Source organism: Chrysemys picta, chromosome 1 (assembly GCF_011386835.1).
Source record: "Chrysemys picta bellii isolate R12L10 chromosome 1, ASM1138683v2, whole genome shotgun sequence".
Lineage (NCBI taxonomy): Eukaryota > Metazoa > Chordata > Testudines > Emydidae > Chrysemys > Chrysemys picta.
Window position 1 is genome coordinate 67,684,894 of NC_088791.1, and position 21,782 is coordinate 67,706,675.

The 21,782-nt window shown below is 42.2% G+C and overlaps 2 protein-coding genes across 2 annotated transcripts in view; one reads left to right on the forward strand and one right to left on the reverse strand.

Moving 5' to 3' along the window:
- The window catches only part of TSPAN8 (tetraspanin 8), a 127,653-nt gene that overhangs the window by 88,455 nt on the left and 17,416 nt on the right, over window positions 1–21,782 (reverse strand). The gene's annotated exons all lie outside the window — the stretch shown is intronic.
- LOC135973824 (uncharacterized) lies at window positions 2,382–4,954 on the forward strand. Its single transcript, XM_065558934.1, has 2 exons — window positions 2,382–3,359; window positions 4,355–4,954. Exons 1-2 carry the CDS (start codon window positions 2,783–2,785, stop codon window positions 4,828–4,830), a joined length of 1,053 nt encoding a protein of 350 aa, XP_065415006.1. The 5' UTR covers window positions 2,382–2,782; the 3' UTR covers window positions 4,831–4,954.

The following is a 21,782-nucleotide window of genomic DNA, read 5'->3' on the forward strand; positions in this document are numbered from 1 at the left end:
CAGCTTGCTTTTCACTGAGGCATGTAGCTACACATACCCTACTCACTGCTGCCAGTGATGTGCGGTATATATGTAGACATAGTGACAATAAGGCAAATAGTCTTTTTAAAGAGAAAAATATTCTGATTGTTTTTGAAAATTTCAACTTTTCTCCGCAGTCATATTTAACAGTTTAGTTTTAAACTGTATTAGACCTTAGGGACTTCATCTTCAACTTGTATAACTCAATGTAGCTACATTTTGAAGCAGATATTCTACTAGAATAAGTTAAATTCACTAAAAATCAGATACATTGTTTTCCCAACCTTTTTTTTTTTAATGTAGGGATTCCCCCCCTTGCTTTCCATTTTTTTTGGGGGGGGTCCCTCACATCCTGTAACAATTGTTCTTCTTTAAGGCATGTTTGTCTCCCAGTTTATTATCCATCCTTCTTCTTCTCTTGTTTGTAGAATGATAGATAAAAGGTAAGATTAACAAGGCAGAACATTAAGAAATGATAACTGTAGGGGACTCAATGCTTAGGAACCTGTAATTATTATCTATATAATAAGATTCCAGGATTGGTGGAATGAGCATAATCAATTGGACAGGAAGGGCAGGAATGGTGTCCCTTGCTTCTGGGATGATTAGGATGGTGACAGGATGGTGACAGTGATTGTGCAATGTTTAGGGAGATTTAGGAGACTATAAAGGCAGTAAATGCAACAATAATGGGGGATTTCAACTATCCTCTTATTTATTTGGTAAATGTCACCTCAGAAAGGGATGTAAAGAGAAAATGTCTAGACACACAGGTAGCTGGACCATGAAATCTCAGCTCTCAGAAGGGGGTACTAGACAGAGGCTCTGTGCCCCGATGACTGCCTAGAGTCCCCAAGTCAGGGCAGTGGCTAGACTCTATTCAGACTCTGGATGCTAACAATACATGAGGATTCAGCAGATAGATCTCCTCACAGAAGTCTAGTGAGTGTCTGACAGGGGGTGCTCAAGTAGATCTGTCACAGCTTTCACCGGTACTTCACCTGTTTGAATTCAGCCCACGTCAGTAGTAGCTAAAAGCTTCTAAAAGCTGCTTAGTGGTCAATGTGAAAATGATTTTGGTGGTCTGGATTTTGTTCCCATTGACTAAGCAGTTTCCATAAACTCTTGATGTCAGTTTTCACAGTGGTCAAGGTCTGAATAGGTCTAAAGACTGAACTATCCTCTCACCCCTGGGAGAGGATCCCTCCTAGTAAGAGCTGCATTGGCAAGACAGTGTGGGGAAGCTAACACTGTTTGTGGCTGTTGGGTTGACAGAGGACTTTACTCTTCAATTCTGTCAAGCTGGTACCTTTCATGGAAAATGAATTCAGAGAATTAAGAAACAAAAAATAGGATTTCTGCTTGAAAAACTGAAATGCAGCTTGTCTCATTATTTATCTCTCTGCACAGTGAATGCAAAGTAGGTGTAAAACACTATGAGTGTGATTCTTATTTACCCTAAGGCCACTCTGGTCATGTAAAGGGTCCTTAAAGCAGATTAAATATAATTTTATCCCATTTTATGGGCTCTTTAAATGGATAGAGTGGTGTAATGAAGACTTAGTGAAAATAAGAATCAGGTACTATCACTCTGATTTGTTAGCCTTTTATACATACTTTGCTCTTACTTTGCAAAGGGGCAAATGAAGTGCAAGGCGCTGGGGAATCTTTTATTTAGGACACTATGGAGAAGGGAAATTATTAGTATCTTTTGCTAGCACGGTTGGATCAGTGAGGGTTCTCATGATGCACTTTGAGCCTAATGCTGAGTAACGAGTAAGCCACCCATGTAGTTTCCATTTTCAACTGCTAGTTTTCTGGGATGAGTGAAATAAGCTACAGCTGATGGTGAAGGGTACAGGCTGCGATGGCTCCTTTCCAGTGAGTATATTTTCCTGGACACTTGCTGCTCTAAATTGTGACAATCTGCAAATAAGAAGAAACAGTTGTGCTGTATAACTGAGGCTACATTTGAAGGAATGTACATGATGGATTCATTACCAAGATGGCAACAACAACTCAATCTAGCATTTCGTTTTTCCACTCTCCTGCTACAACAGTAAGACAGACAGACACGGGGTCAATCCTGCAACTATTGTGAACTCAATAAAACTCCCAATGCCACAGCTATTGCAAGATCAGGTCTTTGAGTGAGAAACATAATGGGAATGACCTATACCTTCCATGGACTGGCATCCATGAGCTTTATTAATGGATTTGTTTCAATTTTTAAGAAACAGAGAAAATACTAATTTTTAAAAAGTGAAATTTGGCTGAAGCAACTATCCACAGGGCCACGACTGTTCACCTTTTAGATATGGGCCTAATTCTCTACTCCCTTATGTCACTTTATGCCTGACTCTAAGGCCTGGTCTACACTAGGCGTTTATGTCGAAGTTAGCGCCGTTAAATCGAATTAACCCTGCACCCGTCCACACTGCGATGCTATTTAGTTCGACATAGAGGTCTCTTTAATTCGACTTCTGTACTCCTCCCCGACGAGGGGAGTAGCGCTAAATTCGACATGGCCATGTCGAATTAGGCTAGGTGTGGATGGAAATCGACGCTAATAGCTCCGGGAGCTATCCCACAGTGCACCACTCTGTTGACGCTCTGGACAGCAGTGCGAGCTCGGATGCTCTGACCAGCCACACAGGAAAAGCCCCGGGAAAATTTGAATTTGAATTCCTTTTCCTGTCTGGCCAGTTTGAATCTCATTTCCTGTCTGGACATCGTGGCGAGCACAGCAGCACTGGCAACGATGCAGAGCTCTCCAGCAGTGATGGCCGTGCAGTCTGGGAATAGAAAGAGAGCCCCAGCATGGACTGATCGTGAAGTCTTGGATCTCATCGCTGTGTGGGGCGATGAGTCCGTGCTTTCCGAGCTGCGATCCAAAAGAAGGAATGCAAAGATCTACGAGAAGATCTCTAAAGACATGGCAGAGAGAGGATACAGCCGGGATGCAACGCAGTGCCGCGTGAAAATCAAGGAGCTGAGACAAGGCTACCAGAAGACCAAAGAGGCAAACGGACGCTCCGGATCCCATCCCCAGACATCCCGTTTCTACGAGGCACTGCATTCCATCCTCGGTGCTGCCGCCACCACTACCCCACCAGTGACCGTGGACTCTGAGGATGGGATACTGTCCACGGCCGGTTCCTCGGACATGTTAGGGGACGGGGAAGATGAGGAAGGAGATGAGGAGGGCGAGGCAGTCGGCAGCTCTCACAACGCTGATTTCCCCGACAGCCAGGATCTCTTCATCACCCTTACAGAGATCCCCTACGAAGCGTCCCCAGCCGTTACCCCGGACACAGAATCTGGTGAAGGATCAGCCAGTAAGTGTTGTAAACATCTAAACATTTATTTTTAACAAAACAGGAATATTAACAATTAAAAGAATGGGTTGTTCATGATTAGTGTGCCCTAGGCGCTTAACGGTTTAGTAATGGGCAGTGCAAGTTTTGAAAAGAAATCTAGCAATGTCCGGTTTTCAGTGATTGTCCTGCACAAGCCGCTCTACTGTTTATTCCCTGCTACTGCAGCTACAGTAAAATGCGGTCTATGTGTCCGGGGATAGAGCAGTAATCCTCCTGGGACATCTCGATGAAGCTCTCCTGGAGGTAACTTGAAAGCCGTTGCATGAGGTTCTTGGGGAGAGCGGCCTTATTGGGTCCTCCGAAGTACGACACGTTGCCGCGCCACGAGATTATCAAGTACTCGGGGATCATTGCTCTGCACAGCAGGGCGGCATACGGCCCTGGTCTTTGGAGGCTTTCCCGGAGCATTCTCTCTTTGTCGCTCTCGGAGATCCTCATCAGGGTGATGTCGGCCATGGTGACCTGCTTTTAATTAGGTAGGGGAATGTTAGTGTTGGGACTGCTTTCCCGTTCCTTTACAGAACTGTAACCGCTGGTTTGCAGCCACGCGGTGGAGGCGGGAGAGGGGCAGCCGAAAGGGATCGTTCCCGGGGACAGCCGCGAGGGGGTGGGACAGGGGCAGAGTTCCCGCTTGCCGGATTGCTGGCAGCAGGGACTGACATTGATTTAAATGTGAAATGAGGCCAGTGGTAATATAAAAGTTTTAAACTGCCACAAGTGTACGGCTTACCATGTCTGCCTGCAACAGAAATTCCGTTGTGCTGCCTCGCTTCTCAAATGTGCTGTTCAAGACCCCAGGCACTGAATGCGAAGGCCGAGAATTCGACCTTGTGCTGAGTGCGCATGTGAAAGGTGCTGTGCATGGTCTTGTTCACAGAGAAAGACTATGTTCTTTGTTCACAACTACATTTATCTTTCTGAGGAATTCACTCCCTTTTTTCCCATTTCCACAGCCCCGTCTGCGACTGTCTCACAACCTAGCCTGGAATCACACTCCCAGAGGCTAGCGCGGATTAGGCGTAGGAAGAAGAGGACACGGGAGGACATGTTCTCTGAGCTTATGGCCTCTTCCCAAGCCCAGGCAGCACAGCAGACCCAGTGGCGGGAGAACTTGACCCGAATGCACCAAGCCAACATGGATCGGGAGGAGAGGTGGCGGCAGGAAGACCAGCAGGCGACTCAAACGCTGCTTGGACTACTGAAGGAGCAAACGGACACGCTCCGGCGCCTTGTGGATGTTCTGCAGGAACGGAGGCAGGAGGACAGAGCCCCGCTGCAGTCCATCTCTAACCGCCCTCCCCCGCCACCAAGTCCCATACCCACCTCACCCAAAGTGCAAAGAAGGAGAGGCGGCAGAGTCCCTGCTAAGTCTCACTCCACCCCTGCAGAGAGCTCTAGTAGCAGAAGGCTCTCATTTCCCAAAATTTGAAAAGTTCTTTCCTTCCCGCCTGACACAAGCCCCCGTCCAAGTTTCACCTCCCAATGCCATGTGTAGTTGATAATAAAAAATTCGTTTCTGTTAACTACTGTTTCAATCATGTTCTTTTGGAGGAGGATGGGAAAGGGGGTTGGTAATTGGACAGGACAGTCACCTTTGGCAGGGTACATAGTCGGGGGCAGGCACAGCAGCAGGGCACATACACAGTGCAGTGATGCAGTGACTAGTTGCCCCGGTTAGTCTGGGAGGTTGTTTTGATGTAATGTTGGGGGGGGGGTTGCTCTGTGACTTTGTGGAGGGGGAGGGCAGTTACAGATCTTAAGCGCCGGTCCTTAGGCAGGATGACAGAGCCACACAGCATGGGATCTGTAACCGTCCTCCCCCTGCCACAAAGTCAAATAGACCCCCCATACACACAGTCCCGATCAGGAGGGTTGACAGGCTCCGTTGAAACAAGCATCCCACCGCAGCGGAGCCTGTCAATCCTTGAGTTTAGAAGCTGCATTCGCGTCACAACACTACACCCGCCCCGCACCACAGTCTGCGTCCCAGTTTTAAAAAATTCCCGCGAAAACAGTATTAAAGAAAACGGTGTGCTTTAACAAAGTAGAACTATTTTTATTTCGACACGTGTGTTGGAGGGGGGGTGAAGGGGGTATGTAACTGGATAGGATAGTCAACATTAACTGGGTAAAGAAACGGGGGCAGGTTTAGCTTCTCAGTACACAAACTATAAAGTCACAGGTTACCCTGCTCACTCAGGAACTTTGCTTTCAAAGCCTCCCGGATGCACAGCGCTTCCCGCTGGTCTCTTCTAATCGCCCGGCTGTCTGGCTGTGAGTAATCACCAGCCAGGCTATTTTCCTCAACCTCCCACCCCGCCATAAAGGTCTCCCCCTTGCTCTCACAGAGATTGTGGAGCACACAGCAAGCTGCTATAACAATGGGGATATTGGTTTCGCTGAGATCACAGCGAGTCAGTAAGCTTCTTCATCTCCCCTTGAGACGGCCAAAAGCACACTCCACCACCATTCTGCACTTGCTCAGCCGGTAGTTGAAGAGTTCTTTTTCAGTGTCCAGGGCGCCAGTATAGGGCTTCATGAGCCAGGGCATTAGCGGGTAGGCTGGGTCCCCGAGGATGACTATAGGCATCTCCACATCCCCAACAGTTATTTTGTGGTCCGGGAAGTAAATACCTTGTTGCAGCCGTCTAAACAGACCAGAGTTCCTGAAAACACGAGCGTCATGAACCTTGCCCGGCCATCCCACGTAGATGTTGGTAAAACGTCCCCTGTGGTCCACCAGTGCTTGCAGCACCATGGAAAAGTATCCCTTTCGGTTAATGTACTGGGTGGCCTGGTGGTCCGGTGCCAGGATAGGGATGTGAGTTCCATCTATGGCCCCACCGCAGTTTGGGAATCCCATCGCTGCGAAGCCATCTATGATCGCCTCCACGTTTCCCAGGGTCACTACCTTTGGCAGCAGTACATCAACGATTGCCTTGGCTACTTGCATCACAACAACCCCCACGGTAGATTTGCCCACCCCAAACTGGTTCGCGACTGACCGGTAGCTGTCTGGCGTTGCAAGCTTCCAGAGGGCTATGGCCACTCGCTTCTGTACACTCAGTGCAGCTCGCAACCGGGTGTCACTGCGCTTCAGGGCAGGGGACAGCAACTCACAAAGTTCCAGGAAAGTTCCCTTCCGCATGCGAAAGTTTCGCAGCCACTGGGATTCATCCCAGACCTGCAGCACTATGCGGTCCCACCACTCAGTGCTTGTTTCCCGTGCCCAGAATCGCCGTTCCACGGCATCAACATGACCCATTGCCACTGTGATGTCCTCGGCGCTGGGTCGCCTGCTTTCTGACAGGTCTGTGCTACTCTCAGACTTCAGGACATCACCGCGGTGCCGTAGCCTCCTCGCCTGACTTTTCTGCATCTGCCTCAGGGAAACCTTTATGATAAGCTGCGAGACGTTGAGAGCGGCCACAACTGCAGCGATGGTCGCAGCGGGCTCCATGCTCGGAGTACAGTGGCGTCCGCGCTGTCAATGACTGGAAAAGCGCGCGAACTGTTTTCCCGCCGGCGCTTTCAGGGAGGGAGGGCGGGAGTGATGGACGGATGACGACAGTTTCCCAAAAGCACCCTCGACTCATTTTGTTACCCAGAAGGCATTGCCGGCTACACCCAGAATTCCAATGGGCAGAGGGGACTGCGGGAACTGTGGGATAGCTGACCACAGTGCACCGCTTCGAATGTCGACGCTATCACCGTTAGTGTGGACGCACAAAGTCGAATTACTGTCCTTAGTGTGGACACACACGTTCGACTTTGCAATATCGATTACAAAAATTCGATGCAAGTAAAATCGAACTACTCTCGTAGTGTAGACAAGGCCTAATGGAGTTACACCAGAATAAAACTGGTGTGATAGAATGGAGAACAAGGACTGTAATCTTTAATGCCCATGTCAAACAAGGTTTTCTAGAAACCCCGGAGGGCCTTTTAAAGGGGACTTGCAATCAGATAGGACTAGATTCTGAATGCAGGTGTCATTGAAGCAATGTAGGCACGTAGGAAGATATGCTCAGCTCCTGAGATCTCTGAACATGAGAAAAGAGGTATATAACAAGCCTATTTGAAGAACTTATCCTTAAAGATGCTGAGCACTCATATTTCACAGGGCACCTGGTGGGAACTTCAGGCGCTGAGCACCTCTCAGAGCTGAACAATTTTGAACTGACCATCTACCCAGCAGTGATAAATGGCTCATGAATCACTAAGTTTAGCAAACTTTTAAAATATGGGCCAAATTCTGCTCTAATCCACCTGCCCTTCTCCACTCCACTGACTGCCCTGGGATTGAATGGAGTGCCAATCAAGGCATAATTGGGGTCAGTATATGCAGTGGGTGAATTCCAAGCCCCATTGTGGAATGAGACATATTGTGTTATGAATGAATAAGGAACACAATAAGCCCTTACAAAATGTGACTGGCGTTTGCACTGCATATGGCTATCTTGCATCCTCTTGGCATTCTTGTAAAAACAGAATGGACCAACGTCACCCACAGTGTAAATGAACTGACTTTAATGTTTTTACTAGCATGAGAAAAACAAGCAGAATTTGGGCCAAAGTGTGCAAATTTCAAAACTATATTGGTATTATTTATACAGAACAAATCTGAGTTCTTCTACCAACAATTGAAAGCATCTGCTGAAGTCATTCGGAGAATAAGATGATCAGGATTTGGCCCAGAGTCGTCAATGATTTAAAATTATAATATATATAGATCTGCAAATAAAGTTAGTTACACAAACTGAGCAAGATGCATTTGAACAAAGATGTGTCTTTAAGTTTAATTCCTAATTAACTTCCATTCCAATTTCCTGCCCATCCCAATTTACCACACCTCTATCTTCTTGCCATTCAAATTCCCTTTAAAGCCCTATACCATTAAGAAGTTATTTGTATAAAGAAAAGAAAGGAGGGAAAAAAACACAAGTTCTCCTCAGCCTGTCCTTACCAGTAATACCCACCTTCCCTGTGTTTTTATTTTAAATTGTAAGCCTTTGGGGATAGTACTTATTTTTATGCACTGCACAGTGCTGATCACATTAACCTTAAATAACAACCGTGACTACTTTGTCAGGATGTAGTCAGACCCAGTGCTCAGTTTATTCTGATAGCTAGGATTCTAAGGGATTGAACCAGTGAGCCATCTCCTAATATGAATGTAACATTGAGTGGTTAATATGATTCTTTTTACATTCTTCCTGCTCACGTCTATTCACAGTGGTTTTTGTCTCCAAGCATAGGAAACAAACCAGAGGGTTTAGATGTGCTTCGCATACAGCAAATATTGTTCTGTGTTATGATTTGCAAAACAGGATTGTGAAAGACTTTCCTATCCTACCCACCCTCTGCCTCCAACATTTTGCCTCTATACATTTTTATTATAGTTGTAATTTAAATACAAACTGAGTTTACCTAATCTAATGAGATCTGACTGTGACACTGCACCCCATATTCTTCACAGTGATTTCATTATATGATTATGGCATAATTATGATGCATTTTGTACAAGACAGGTCATGTGAGGTGTCAATGGAAAAGTTATGATTTGCTGAATAGGATTATCCTATTTGTATGCATGTATCATTTTTGTATCTAAAGTTAGGAATATTGACTATGTATTGGTATTTAAATTGTGCTTACTCTGGGTGACAACCACAACTAGCCTTTCTGGTACAACAATGAAGAAGCCAGAAAGTGCTGATGGCCCATCAGCAAAGACAATGGACTCTGGAAGAACTTAACCTTCCTGTGAATGTTGCAAATGGTCTGTAAGTAATGGCTGCTCTGACTCAGCAAGGTATGCAAGGGCATGTAACCAGGCCACATGACTCTGGACTCCATCTTAGGATGTCAGTGTTTTTCCACAAACTGAGTTTGGGACAAAGGGTTCCCGCCGTATGCCAAAGCTATATAAGACAGGGAGTGACATCATCGGTTGTTCTTCACTCCCCACACAAGAGGACTCCTGAAAACAGCTGAGGAAGAAAGACTGAATTGTGTATGAAAAACCTGGGGATTCCAAGCTGCAAAGCAAGTGTAGCCTGTGCCTTAAGAATCTGTAGCCTGCTTGTATCATCAGCCAGGGTGAAAATTTGTTAATTCATATCCTATCTTCCTAGTATTATAAGTTTAGTTTGCATTTTTGTTTATTTACTAGGTAATCTGATTTGATCTGTTTGCTATCACCTATAATCGCTTAAAATCCATCTTCTGTAGTTAATAAACTTATTTTTGTTTTATCTAAACCAGTGAGTTTGAGTGAAATGCAGGGGAAATCATAGCTCAAGGGGCAAAGGCTGTTGCATATTCCACTCCACGTTGGGAGGGGAGGGGGCAAACTCTATGAGCTTACACTGTACAATTCCCTGTGCAGTGCAAGATGGTATAATTCTGGGTTTATACTCCAGCGGTGGGGAGTCCTAGGCTGGGAAGCTGGTGGTTATTTTGGATGTAGCCTCTCTATTGTTGTTTCATGCAGTGGCTCATCAGAGAGCCTGCATGTAACTGCAGCTGGGTGTGTCCCTACCAATGTGAATGCTGGAGGAAGTGTAGGACCGGGAGCAGGTCTGTATCTTGTCACAGCAGCATAGTGTGAAAGGGAGCCCAGGCTGATGGGTCAGAGGGCTCAGTGGTACCCCAGGTCCAGGTGGCACCCCACAGAGAACCCATCACACTGACTACATATGAACAATATTTGAGATGGTGCCCTGTGGTAGGATATTCACCACTTCCATATGTATATAATTTTCTGCCTACATTTATGTTCACACAGACTGATTTGCAATGCATGGTCCAGAATTTCAGTATCATGAGATGAAGTTGTTTTTTCTGATGTTAATAGCCCTGGTATAGCTATGTATTGGAGAATTTTAAATATATATTTTCCTTATTTCACTTTAGGAACCTGCACTATGTTAAGAAGCAGAGAAAGAAGACAAGAAAAGATTTGAGAACACAGATTAGACGCTTTGTTCCCTTCAAGTGTTTGTACATAACCTTTTATTAGATAAGAGGACAAGCTTAGATAACACATACAATGTTAGCTTAGAAAATTATTCAATAGCTACAGAAAAATAGAGACTCTACTTCACTGTCTGGAGTGTTCTGCCTCATGGCAGAAACTATCTTCTAGTTCAGAAGGACTTGAGATGAGGCAGATTCATTTCTGTCATTCATAGGTGCTGGAACTAGGGGTGCTGCCACACCCCCGGCTTGATGTGGTTTCAATCATATACAGCGTTTACAGTTTGGTTCAATGGCTCTCAGCACCCCCACTATACAAATTGTTCCAGCACCCTGTTTCAATGCCCATACACGCTCCCTAAACAAGTCAGAAGGGATTGCTGAAGAACAATGTGAGACACTAGTTCTTGCTACCTCTAGGAGTAAGTAAACAGCTTGCTTATTGTTCCTAGTCTCTGCAGGCCCAGGAAACCAAAAAGCAAGACTGAGTTAAACAGCAAATTAAATTTTTCATTTATTTTCCCATTAAACTAACAATATTACCTCAGCATACATTCTATCCTATGAGAGCCTGATATTAATGTACCTACAATATGAGATATGCCTGCACAAAGGCTACTTGCTAAAGTCAGAGCACTTTAGCAGATACTTAAGTCCCATTGACTTAAATGGGATTTAAACACATGATTAAGGTCCTAATATAGCAAAGTACTTAAGTATGTGCTTGATTTTAACCATCTGTCAAAATTATCTCTATTTGTCACAGTACTTAAGCATGTGCTTCGGTGTTGTGTTGAAATGAGGTTTACCTGCTTTGTTAAACATGGACAGGATTATTCATGTGCTTAAAATTCAGTGTTTACTTAAGTGCTTTAGTGAATTGGCAAAAACAACAAGGAGTCTGGTGGCACCTTAAAGACTAACAGATTTATTTGGGCATAAGCTTTCATGGGTAAAAACCTCACTTCTTCAGATGCAAGTGAATTGGGGCTCCAGTGGTTAGTTCTGGGTAAATAAAAGGTTAGTTCAGTTGTTTCAGCTGAAGAGGCTGTTGAGAATTGAGAATAAATGGTTTAGCACATGTGGTTAGGGTTGAATTTGCTTCAGGGAAGGATGTGTATATTCTAGGCTCTATTTCTGCAGAAAGAAAACTTGATATATTGTTTAGGATTGCTGAGGATATTATTAGCAATTGAAGAGTGCCTACAAGTAGAATTATGGTAGACGACCATGAGGGAGTATGGTTTTTATTCCCTGGCTTTCCCATTATAATGTTGTTAGTAAGGAATAAGAGAAACATAAATTAACATTAAAAACCTACGGAAATAATCAGAATTGAGCAAATAATTCATAATATCATTTATTGGATGATTTTTGCCTCTTTCTGTTCATAGACTGTCTAGATAGATAAGTTTTTGCTAATGTTTTCATTAGTTGGCCATTTTGCTTCAAGTTTCATTCAATCTGTTTTCTGCTATCTGAAATTCAAAAACTGAAATTCTGCTCTATTGCTTAGTTGCGATTGGATATGTTAGTCCCATGGTATTATCTTTGTTCCCTGATTTCATGAGTAACTCATCAGGTTTCTAGTATAAATACTTACAGGGGGGAAAAAAAGCTATAAAATTTGCTATCCTTCACTGATTTTAAAATTTGCTTTGTGAACATTAATGTAGATTAAACTCACTTGTAGAAAGCAAACACAGCTAAATTCAACTAGCTTAAAGTTGCAAATGAAATAGTTACAGAAATTTTTTTACACTTCTTGCTAGTTCCAGAACAAAATATTTCTTGATACAGTTAATAAGTTGGAAGATGTTATCTAAAAAGATAGTAAAAAATAAACATCTGATGGGAACAGATATAAATCTGAAGACTAAATTCCAACTCTTAACTACTTACAGTTGGTAAGTGTTAAATTACAGCTGTGAAACACAGACATTCAAACCAAAAATAAACTCTAGTTATGGTGTTCTAGAATTCTGAAAATATCACAAATGTATCATGCGCCCATTAAAAAGTATTGGAGATAATTGGAATTCAGCGACTGTTAGTCAGAGATCTTATGAAAAGAAAGATTTGATTTTCAGGGCCCATTTAAGGGATTCAGCAAGTGATGCATGTTCACAGGCACTGAAAGAAAAAGTTGATGGCAGAAGGCAAAAAAAGATGTGGTATTCTGGGTGCATCAAAAGAACTATTTTATTCACCAAAAGATTAGCAGAGGATTGTATAGAATGGGCTATCATGGTTGCGAACCTCCAGTGCTTGAGATGCCACATATGAAGAAGGAATAAAAAATATGTAGACATCCACAGTTGAATTATCTTAGCATTTGAAATATGTTATAAAATAGGTCCTGATAAGATTCCTCCAAACAGATATGATCTATAGACGAAACCTATGTAATTTACTATGTCTCACCAAATTACTTGTGTTAATTTTTTTGTTTATTTGATAGTTCATAAAGTTAAACAATGCCAGAGGAGACTACTTGGGCCAAGAGACTCTCTCAGTCCAGAGTCCCAAAGACTGGGCACAAAGGGGCTTAAAGACAGGGGCTTTGCACAGTCACCTTTCCTCAGAAGCCCTTAGTATTTGTCTGCCATACTCAAGAATCTGGTCATTTGTGTTTATGCCCACACAGACACTGAGTAAGCATAGATTCCTATTTTAAAAAAAACTGGTCATATAAAATATGCTTACAGATCCATTTTCAAATGGGTCTCATTCTGACCTTCATTTGTGCATGAGAAGTTTATGGTGTTATGTCTAACTGCTCCATTGTATACAGAGTACAATTTATGCATATGTATATGCAGGAAGTTTAAAAACAGAGCTACACTATGAAATCCTCAATCAGATTGCCTGAAAACAGAGGGAAAAATCAAGTAAGGATCTCAAGGCTTGGTACATGAGAACTGCATGTGCAAAACTGCAGGCACAAATTTGGAGGCCAGAGTGAAATTCTTTTAAACCACAAAGTAGTTTAATTTAGGAAAGGTTAGGTAACACAGCTGCAACCCACCCAAAATACTTTTTATTTACCATTACTAGCTACTCATTATTATAGTATGGTTCATGTGAAATAAAGGAAGACATAGTCCCTGGCCCAAGGAGTTTACAGTAGGTCAGATTCGGTGACCATTACTTGCATTACTCATACTCATGAATTAGGCTGGCAGAATCTGGCCCACTATAAATAATCTCAGGTTGCTTCTGTTTTGTTAAAGAGGATATTTTTGAATGAAAAATAAGGATTAATTATGCGTGATCATTTTGTCAAACACATAGTAAATAATCTCCACCTCTAACCTGAACTTCAAAGTATATGGAAGGATGGGAAATAGGGATTGTCAGAAACCGAGAGCAAACTCAGACAATGGAAGATGAATAAAGCAATGCAAGAAAAAGCAAGAGAATTTCCAGTGATCAATCAATATAATCTAATTACTGCCATAATGTTATATCCAGTTTCCTTACCTAAGAACCATTAGCCATAACAACATATAAAGTGAGGTGGTGGGAAAGCAAAGGTCAATGGAAAGTTCCATATGTGTTCCTGTAGCACTGATTTTACTGGGATGCTCAAAAATGAATAGCTCACATGTATTTTTTGCCACAGATATGTCCCTGAAGAGAATTTCATTTAAATCAAGGATATCTATGCTAAATTACTTAACAGTAAAATTGTTTGGAAATTATAGTCCATGTTAAATAAAAAACTACTAGAGTACTTTTGGACACCACCTGATTAACACAGCCAATTTTTTAGTTGTCTGCCTAATGTATAATTCCTACAGTACCTGATGCCAGTGAACCTATTATTCTGAAGTTAAGTCTTTATTGTGTCTGTTTTTCATTTAAACTAAGGAGGAAACTATTTTTCTGGAACTGGTTTCTTGGAGGAAAAAAGAGAAAGTTCATTACATTGCTAAAAGTGAAGTGTCTAGATCACTTTATGTATTGTATCTCCACATTGTCCTACCCAATATTACCACACTTGTCTAACCTTGTCACTTGGCAAGGAACATGCTTTATTTGATGGCAATGAGAAAGAGTATACTAGTAAAGTGGTATATAGCTATTAAGCCTCCAATACATATGATACTGCTGGTACTTAATTCACATATAATTGATCCTTTTTAAGTCTTTCTAGTTGCTGTAATTATTTTTATTAAGTTCCTATTGAATATCAAACTATTTTTTGAGATTTAACAGACACACTACTGGGAAGGTACTAATAAACAGGACTTGATTCTGATATATAGTAATGCTCCTTTATACCACTGCCAGTGTAAACAGGCCTTAAAGTCAGTGTAAAGTCTAAGAATGAAGGTCTTCAATGTTCAGTGGCTATAGCCCTGATCCAGCAAACTCTTATACATGATTTATTATTATACAGGTGACTAATGCATAAAGTTAAAAATATTTTTTTAAATGATCGCTATACAAAACTGAGAGGTTACTTACCTAAGTAGTAGTGAAATTCTTCAAGATGTTTTGTCCCTGTGGGGGCTCCACTTTAGCTGTGTGAGCCCATACACCTTTGATTGGAGACTTTTTGTCAGCAGTGTCAGTGGGCACGTGCACATCACCCCGCCTTGCACTCTGGACTGAGGAGATATGGGAAGAGGGTAGACCCATTGCCACTTCAGTTCCATCTCAACCATGATGTTGAAAGACAAGGACTCCAAAACAGAGTGGAAAGGAAGGCAGGCAGTGAAGGACCCATAGGGACAAAACATCTCAAAGAACTCCAATTACTGTACAGAAAAGTAACCTCTCCAAGTTATCATGCATATGGGTGCTCCCCTTTAGGTGACTCTTGAGTAGTATGGAGGAGGGTGCTGAGGAGGAGAGAGGTTCAGAACAGTTTGAAGAAGAGCCTTGCCAAAGGCTGTGTCAGGTTTGGGAGCATGAAGAATAGCACAGTGCCTGGAAAAGGGGATGCATAGATGATCAGGTTGCAGCTTTGGAAATGTCTGCAGTTGGTATGTTCTTAAGTAAGACTATAGAGGTGGATTGAGCCCTGGTGGATGGGCCACCACCCTAGGTGACGGGTGCACCTCAGAAGCTTCACAACATGCTAAGATGTCGTCTCCTTAAACCCATTTAGATAACCTTTGAGTGGAAAGAGGAGCTCCCTTCCTTCTCTCTGCAATAAAGACAGAGTGTAGGGGAGATTCTGAAGGGTTTAATCCTGTCAAGATAGAAGGCAAGGATTCTTTACACACCTAGATAGATGGTAACCCTGAATAGTAGTACACGCAAAGAGTAGCTCTTGTGGCCAAGAAGGTCCAACCACTTAAGTTCTTTATCATGAGGAGTAGATCTCAGTGTTGTCTGTTTCTTTCATTAACTGTGTTGACCACCAGGAAGTTAGGGGTCGGATGATAAAGGTATTCTAAACCCTTGGCCTGCATCTAATACTTTTGTCAGCCCTATTGCACATAGGTGAGATGGTAGCACATGTCTGCCATATGGTAAAAGCAGCTGCCCAGAGGGCATCATTAATAGACAAGGCTATCTTGCCTTGAGATATAGCATGCAGAATATCAACCAAGGAGCACTGTGGTTCCTGTATCTCCTCTAGGGGAATTTGTAATGTCTTGACCATCCTTACCATCAATTCTTGGAAAACCTTGAAATAATCCACGTAGGATGACAGAGGCCCTGTAACTTCCTCATCTGGGAAGGAAGAGGATTTATTGAAAGGAGGTGCCGCCTCCTCAGGTCTTAGCCCTTGATCCTCCACAAGATCTCCCTGGAGAAGAGGGACTTCCCAGGGAAGAGGATCCTTGCGTACTGGTGGCTGCTCCTCTTGATGGGTCCTCTTTCATGAGGGCCCAAGGGTTCTAGAAATGGTGGGGTGTACCGAAAAGAAGATGGATCCCAAGGGCATCCTGCCAGGGTTGGTGGTTATGTGTTAAATAGTTCCTGGGGTCTCATCCTCAGGATACACTACTGAGGAGGGAAACTAATGAGAAGGTGGTTGAAGTTTGGATGGAGATCTCTCATTCCAAGCATGTATCATCTCCTGAGTTAAAGGCTAGGGTGTCAGTACCAGTAGCTGAGTTGGTACCAGCAGTTAAGTGAACACCGACATCCACATCAAAACAGGCAACCAGGTTTTTGTGGGAGGGTGCAGCGACAATGGTTGGTAAGTTGATGCAGGTGGGTATGTTGGTACCAGCAGGAACACTCTCTGTATGTCTCAATACAGGGGATTCAGGCACTATCACTCGGAGAGCCTCATGAGAGAGGAATGTGGTCTGCTCTGGTGATCCAGAGCAGTACTCAAGTTGAGGTGAATCACGCAGTATCAGGATGTGTGGTCTTGTTGCGACATTTGGGCCTACAGATGTATCCAAATTGTGAGTTCAACTGTAAAAAGTATGTAAACGTCCATAAGACTTTACAACAACCTATAACAACAAATGTTGATGGGTAAAGAACAAAAAGAACAGACAGAAAGAATAGACAGAGGCTAATGGAGCAAGCTTCACTGTCATGGCTGCCACATACTCTCTCCCCCTGTCTCCATTTCCTGGGACCCTGGGCCTTAATCATCCTGATACTGACTAGAACGAGCAAGAGAGAGGGATTCAGATGACATGGCCACCCCCACTAGCTTCAGCTGAATCCCAGATGACACCTGGGATCATAGTTATTACCATCTTAGTACCATCTAAGAGATTGTCAAACAGCAGCGGGGTTTTCCTTCTAAAAATTATCTACAGCTAAAGAGAAAAGGAACAAGGGATGTGATTAAAATGACAGCCTTATTTAATGCTTTACATTTCAAATGCTTTAACTGTTTTTCCTTCTTTCCTGCATCTTTAATAAAAGAGTAAAAAGATGTTTAATGACATCTTTGCCATAATGCTAAGCAAGCTGAGCTTTCTGTATATCAAGCCCCAGACTTTAACACTGTTTAATATTCAACAGTCACTGAGTGACGTTAACACCTTTAGCCCATTTGTTTCATCTAAATTAATACAACAGTCCACATGCTCCTTATATCTGTGGCCCTCTGAGGGTGCCAGAGTTGGGACCAGTGGTGATTTCTTTGAGAAGTCCCTAGGGCTCAGAAGGTACCAACAATGGTCCCAAACAGGGTTGCTTGGAAGTCTCTTTTGGTGGTACAGGAGGAGCCTCAGCAGTTGGATGTGATGTCCCCTCAGTCCCCTGGGCTTTAGAACAACTTTTCCTTATGTTTAGACTCTTGGCCGGGGGATTAAGGTTTTCATCTTTAATGGGTAGAGGCCTCAATGCATTCAGTGTTTACTTAATGGAACTGAAGCTGAAGGAGTTGGAGAGTTCTGAGAGGCTGAGGCTGATGAATGGGGGGGAAGAGTCTGACCCTGCAGGTCTCAGGGAACTCTCCATAAGGTACAGCTTCAGCCTGTCCTCCCTCAGCTTCCTGAATCTGCTCTTGAAGCCAGAGCAGGCCCTGCACTTCGACAGAATGTGGACCTCTTTGAGGCAGCTGGAATGACCTCACTGAGGAAGAAGGACTTGGCAGGGTTTGAAACCCAGGGTTTTGGGCATAAACTTCAGGAGGGAGCCCACAGGTGAGGAAAGACCAAGGGTGGAGGAGGCCCTAATCCCAGCAAACAAAAAAAGCAGGGGGGCCCTCTCTGAAGGCACTAATTTGTACAGAGGGGAAAAAACCAATAGTGCTTGACCCTTTAAAGCTCTTACTCAGAAGTGATCTCATTCTTTGGACCAACACGCTGGCTTGCAATAATGACCTCTCCTCCACCCTTCAGTCACACACCTCATTTTAAAAAAAACCCACAAGTTCTTTCAGTCTCGCAGCTGACAACACTTTCTCTGCCTCCTTCTGACAGCAGATAGTAAGGCAACTGTTCTTAAATGAAATCCAATCAAATGAAAGCCTCTTCCACAACTATAAATACTTCCCATCTCCAGCTAAACAGGTTATCAAGAAAATTCATAGTGAACATTTTATTACTAGTCTTTTGGGTCTTAATCGAAAGCCTATCCAGGCATATATTCTTGGTAGTTTCTCTGAATTATCTGCCTGGGTGAAATCTTGGCCCCTTTGAAGTAAATGACAAAACTTACCACTGACTTCAATGTGGCCAGGATTTCACTGCTAGATTTTACTCCATGGATTATATTTTCAAAGCATACATTTCAACAGTATACTATGTCCTGGGAACCCCATGCCAGCACTACCAGCACAGCATGCAGCAGGTCATTTTTGCACTGGCTCAAACAATCATGTTACCTCCCTTCCTGTGTGGTTTTTCTTTTTCTCCACATATGTATTTATATTGTAAACTTGTGGCAGAGGTATATAAACAAAATTCCTATCTGTAAAGCATGGACAACATTGCTGATGCAATACAAACATATTAAGAAAAAACACTAATATTATGCCTGCCCTGTGTTCTTTACATTACCTCTATAAAATTTTGGACTGATTTTAAATTTTCCTTGCTGGTTTTTAAAGCCCTCAATCTAGTGTGGGCCATCATTATATTTGATACCTCCTGGTTATCTCTGCTCTGATACTAGTGGTCTTTCTAGAGATCCCACACTTGTTTCTCAGCTGTCAGAGTGACCATGCTTTCGCTGTGGAGAGCACTAGCATATGAAACCTGTTCTCCTGTCTCGGCCAATTTTTTGTACTGGCCCCCTTATTTGGTTTAATCTAGATTCATTTTAAAAGGAGCTTACTTGTGCTTTTATTGTATTTGAATTAATGTAAGATGTGATGCAGTAAAATCAAACGGATGGGATATTGAAAGGAGCAAGTTTAAAAAATACAATTTTAATATTATAACTACAAATAATTATCCAGCCATTAAAAAATATGCTACTGTATTTAAGTCTATAATTACCATGACTGGGCAGCTCAGGTCTTTTCCTAACTGTAATGTTTTTATGTATAGTTTTACTGTATGATTTCTGATTACAGAACACCAGAGAAATATAAACCATACTTGTTTTCACTGCATGACTGTCCTATACCATACCTCCTTAACCAAACAACATGAAACACTCACACAATGTTCTAATGAAACTCTATAGCTTGAATATCACCGCACACACGTATAGTAAACATTTTCTTCCTCTGTATATTCAGAAACATATCTGCTGATTTTATTGACACAAATAAGTTTTTACTGCATCTTACTTCTGTTAGAGGCAATAGAACCAATACTGCCAAGTGCTTGTGAGCTGGATTCTATTTCTTCTGGTGTATGATCGATAGAATTGTTTACTAAGCTTTACTCCGCTAATCTTTGCAAACCCATTGAAGAAAATATAGAGTTGCACAGGCACACTAAAGGCCTAACTGCAGTTTCTTTATAACTGTGATAAAATATAAGGAAAGAACTCAGTTCCATTGTTTGTTCTCAGAGAGAAGTTTGCTGGGCTGGCACTCAGGACACATTTTTCCCCTCATAAATTGTGCTTTTTGTTCTGGAATTGCTGAGACACAGCAAATGTGAAACCTCATTTTGCCATTTTTAGTCATTTTTCAGATTAGCTACACTCTAAATGTTCTTGAAAAGGGTAAACTCTTCCCAACTCCATTGTTTATAAAGCACAAGCACTCACACTGTGCATGCTGCAGCCTCTTTTACACCTGACCTACTATTGTTTCCTGCCCTACCGTCACAGCTCAAAGAGAAGAACAGAAGATAAGCACCGATACAGTAGAGTGGCTATGGGCTATTAAAAGCTACATTAAATAAATGACCTATTGTTAGCTATCAGTTGAATCGATGCCAACCAGCTAAATTAATCACTTTGAAAACCTAAACAAAAAGGGATTTAATTTGACATGACTATTTGACTTTCCACTTTTTTGTTCTTTGGCTGGTATGGTATGCCTGATTTACATACCATACCAGCCAAAGTACAAGCACCACACATCTGTTTTTCACCGGTGCCTAGTTAATGCATCAAACCCTTCCCTTTTTCACTTATATTATTTGCTATTAGAAATGTGAAGCATGGTTCCATAAATCTACAAAAAAAAAATCCTTGATAACTCACAAATAAAACTGCTCCATCCTCTTAAAACCTTTGGCTGTTTTTCTTTGCTCTTTGTGCAGTAAAAAAGCCCAGCGGGATATTGAACAAAGATAGCTAAATTATTTCAGTTCATTTAGCAGTTTGTGTGTTCTCTACAATCTCCTGGAAAAAGTGAAGGGGCGGGAAAGTAGGGTTGTGGCAATAAAATATTTTTATAGTGAATTTGGTTTAACTATAGAAGATGTTAATGCAGGAATAAATCATTAGTCTGGCAAGTAAAGCTGGTAGGTGGGCAGCTGCCTGACCATTTACAATTTTGCATTTCTCCACTTCAGCAGGTTTTCCCTTTTTAAATGCTACTTATAATAAACACTCCAGGCCAAATTTTCCACTCAGTTACAGCATGCAATCACATTGGTATCAGTGACTGACCTAATGTAACTAAAAGTAGGATTTGTCCCTTTACATTTATACCACATCTTTCATGTAAGGATGTCAAAGAACTAGAGACTGATTCAAACCAAATACCCAGATCCAAACACTCCCAAAAATTGAGAAGGTTCAGATCCAGCTTTGCAGCCCAGCCCCATCCCAGATACACATCAGATACATTTTCCAAGAACCAAGAGGTGCAGATTTTTGCAAGTATATTTTCCCAGTCTGATTATTTACATAGAAGCGGAACAAAAAGAGAAGATTAAAAAACACTGCAAATTGTCTTGGGTTTGCTTCAAAATCAAAGTCTGATTTACAGTAGTCATATAATTGTGGCTTTAGAATCTAAGAACCCAAACAGTTCTGAATATTCATTTAGTTTTCTACTTTATGAAAACCCAGTTGCATCATTAGTTTTTCCTGGGAAAAAAGGTTGTCTGGAACTTAACTCAGTTAAAACTGCAGTTCTAGCAAGATTAAAATGAAATATTACTATGATACCTGTTATTTAACCAGTTTACTACTTTACTACTATTCTAATTACTACTAAACAATAGAATATCTTTTGATTTTTAAATTTATACATCATTCAGTTTATATCAAGAGACATATTTTTTGCAGTATTTGAGAGAAACTAAAATTGTCCATAAATAAGGCAATGGGGAATAATTAAAAGTTTAGAAAAACTTAGGGATGGTTATTTTTATGTAGAAAGATATAGAAAGACAAAGTGAATTACATTATAGCAATTTCCTCACAGAAGATTCCCCTATCCTCTCAAAGTCAGAGTAAAGATGCCATAGTGGAAGACAGAATTTACTCTCGAACAGCATAGATGCAACACAGATGCTCTGAAACTACTGTTCCAGATTGACTCTATGGACTGAAACAGCAGCGATAGCTGCTCCCCACAAAGGAATTAGATTTGTGTCAATGAAGTTTAGT

Coding starts and splice junctions, on each gene's coding strand:
- LOC135973824 (XM_065558934.1), top strand. CDS start 2,783: ATGCAGAGCTCTCCAGCAGTGATGGCCGTGCAGTCTGGGAATAGAAAG. Junction 3,360..4,354: donor ATCTGGTGAAGGATCAGCCA/GTAAGTGTTGTA, acceptor CCATTTCCACAG/CCCCGTCTGCGACTGTCTCA.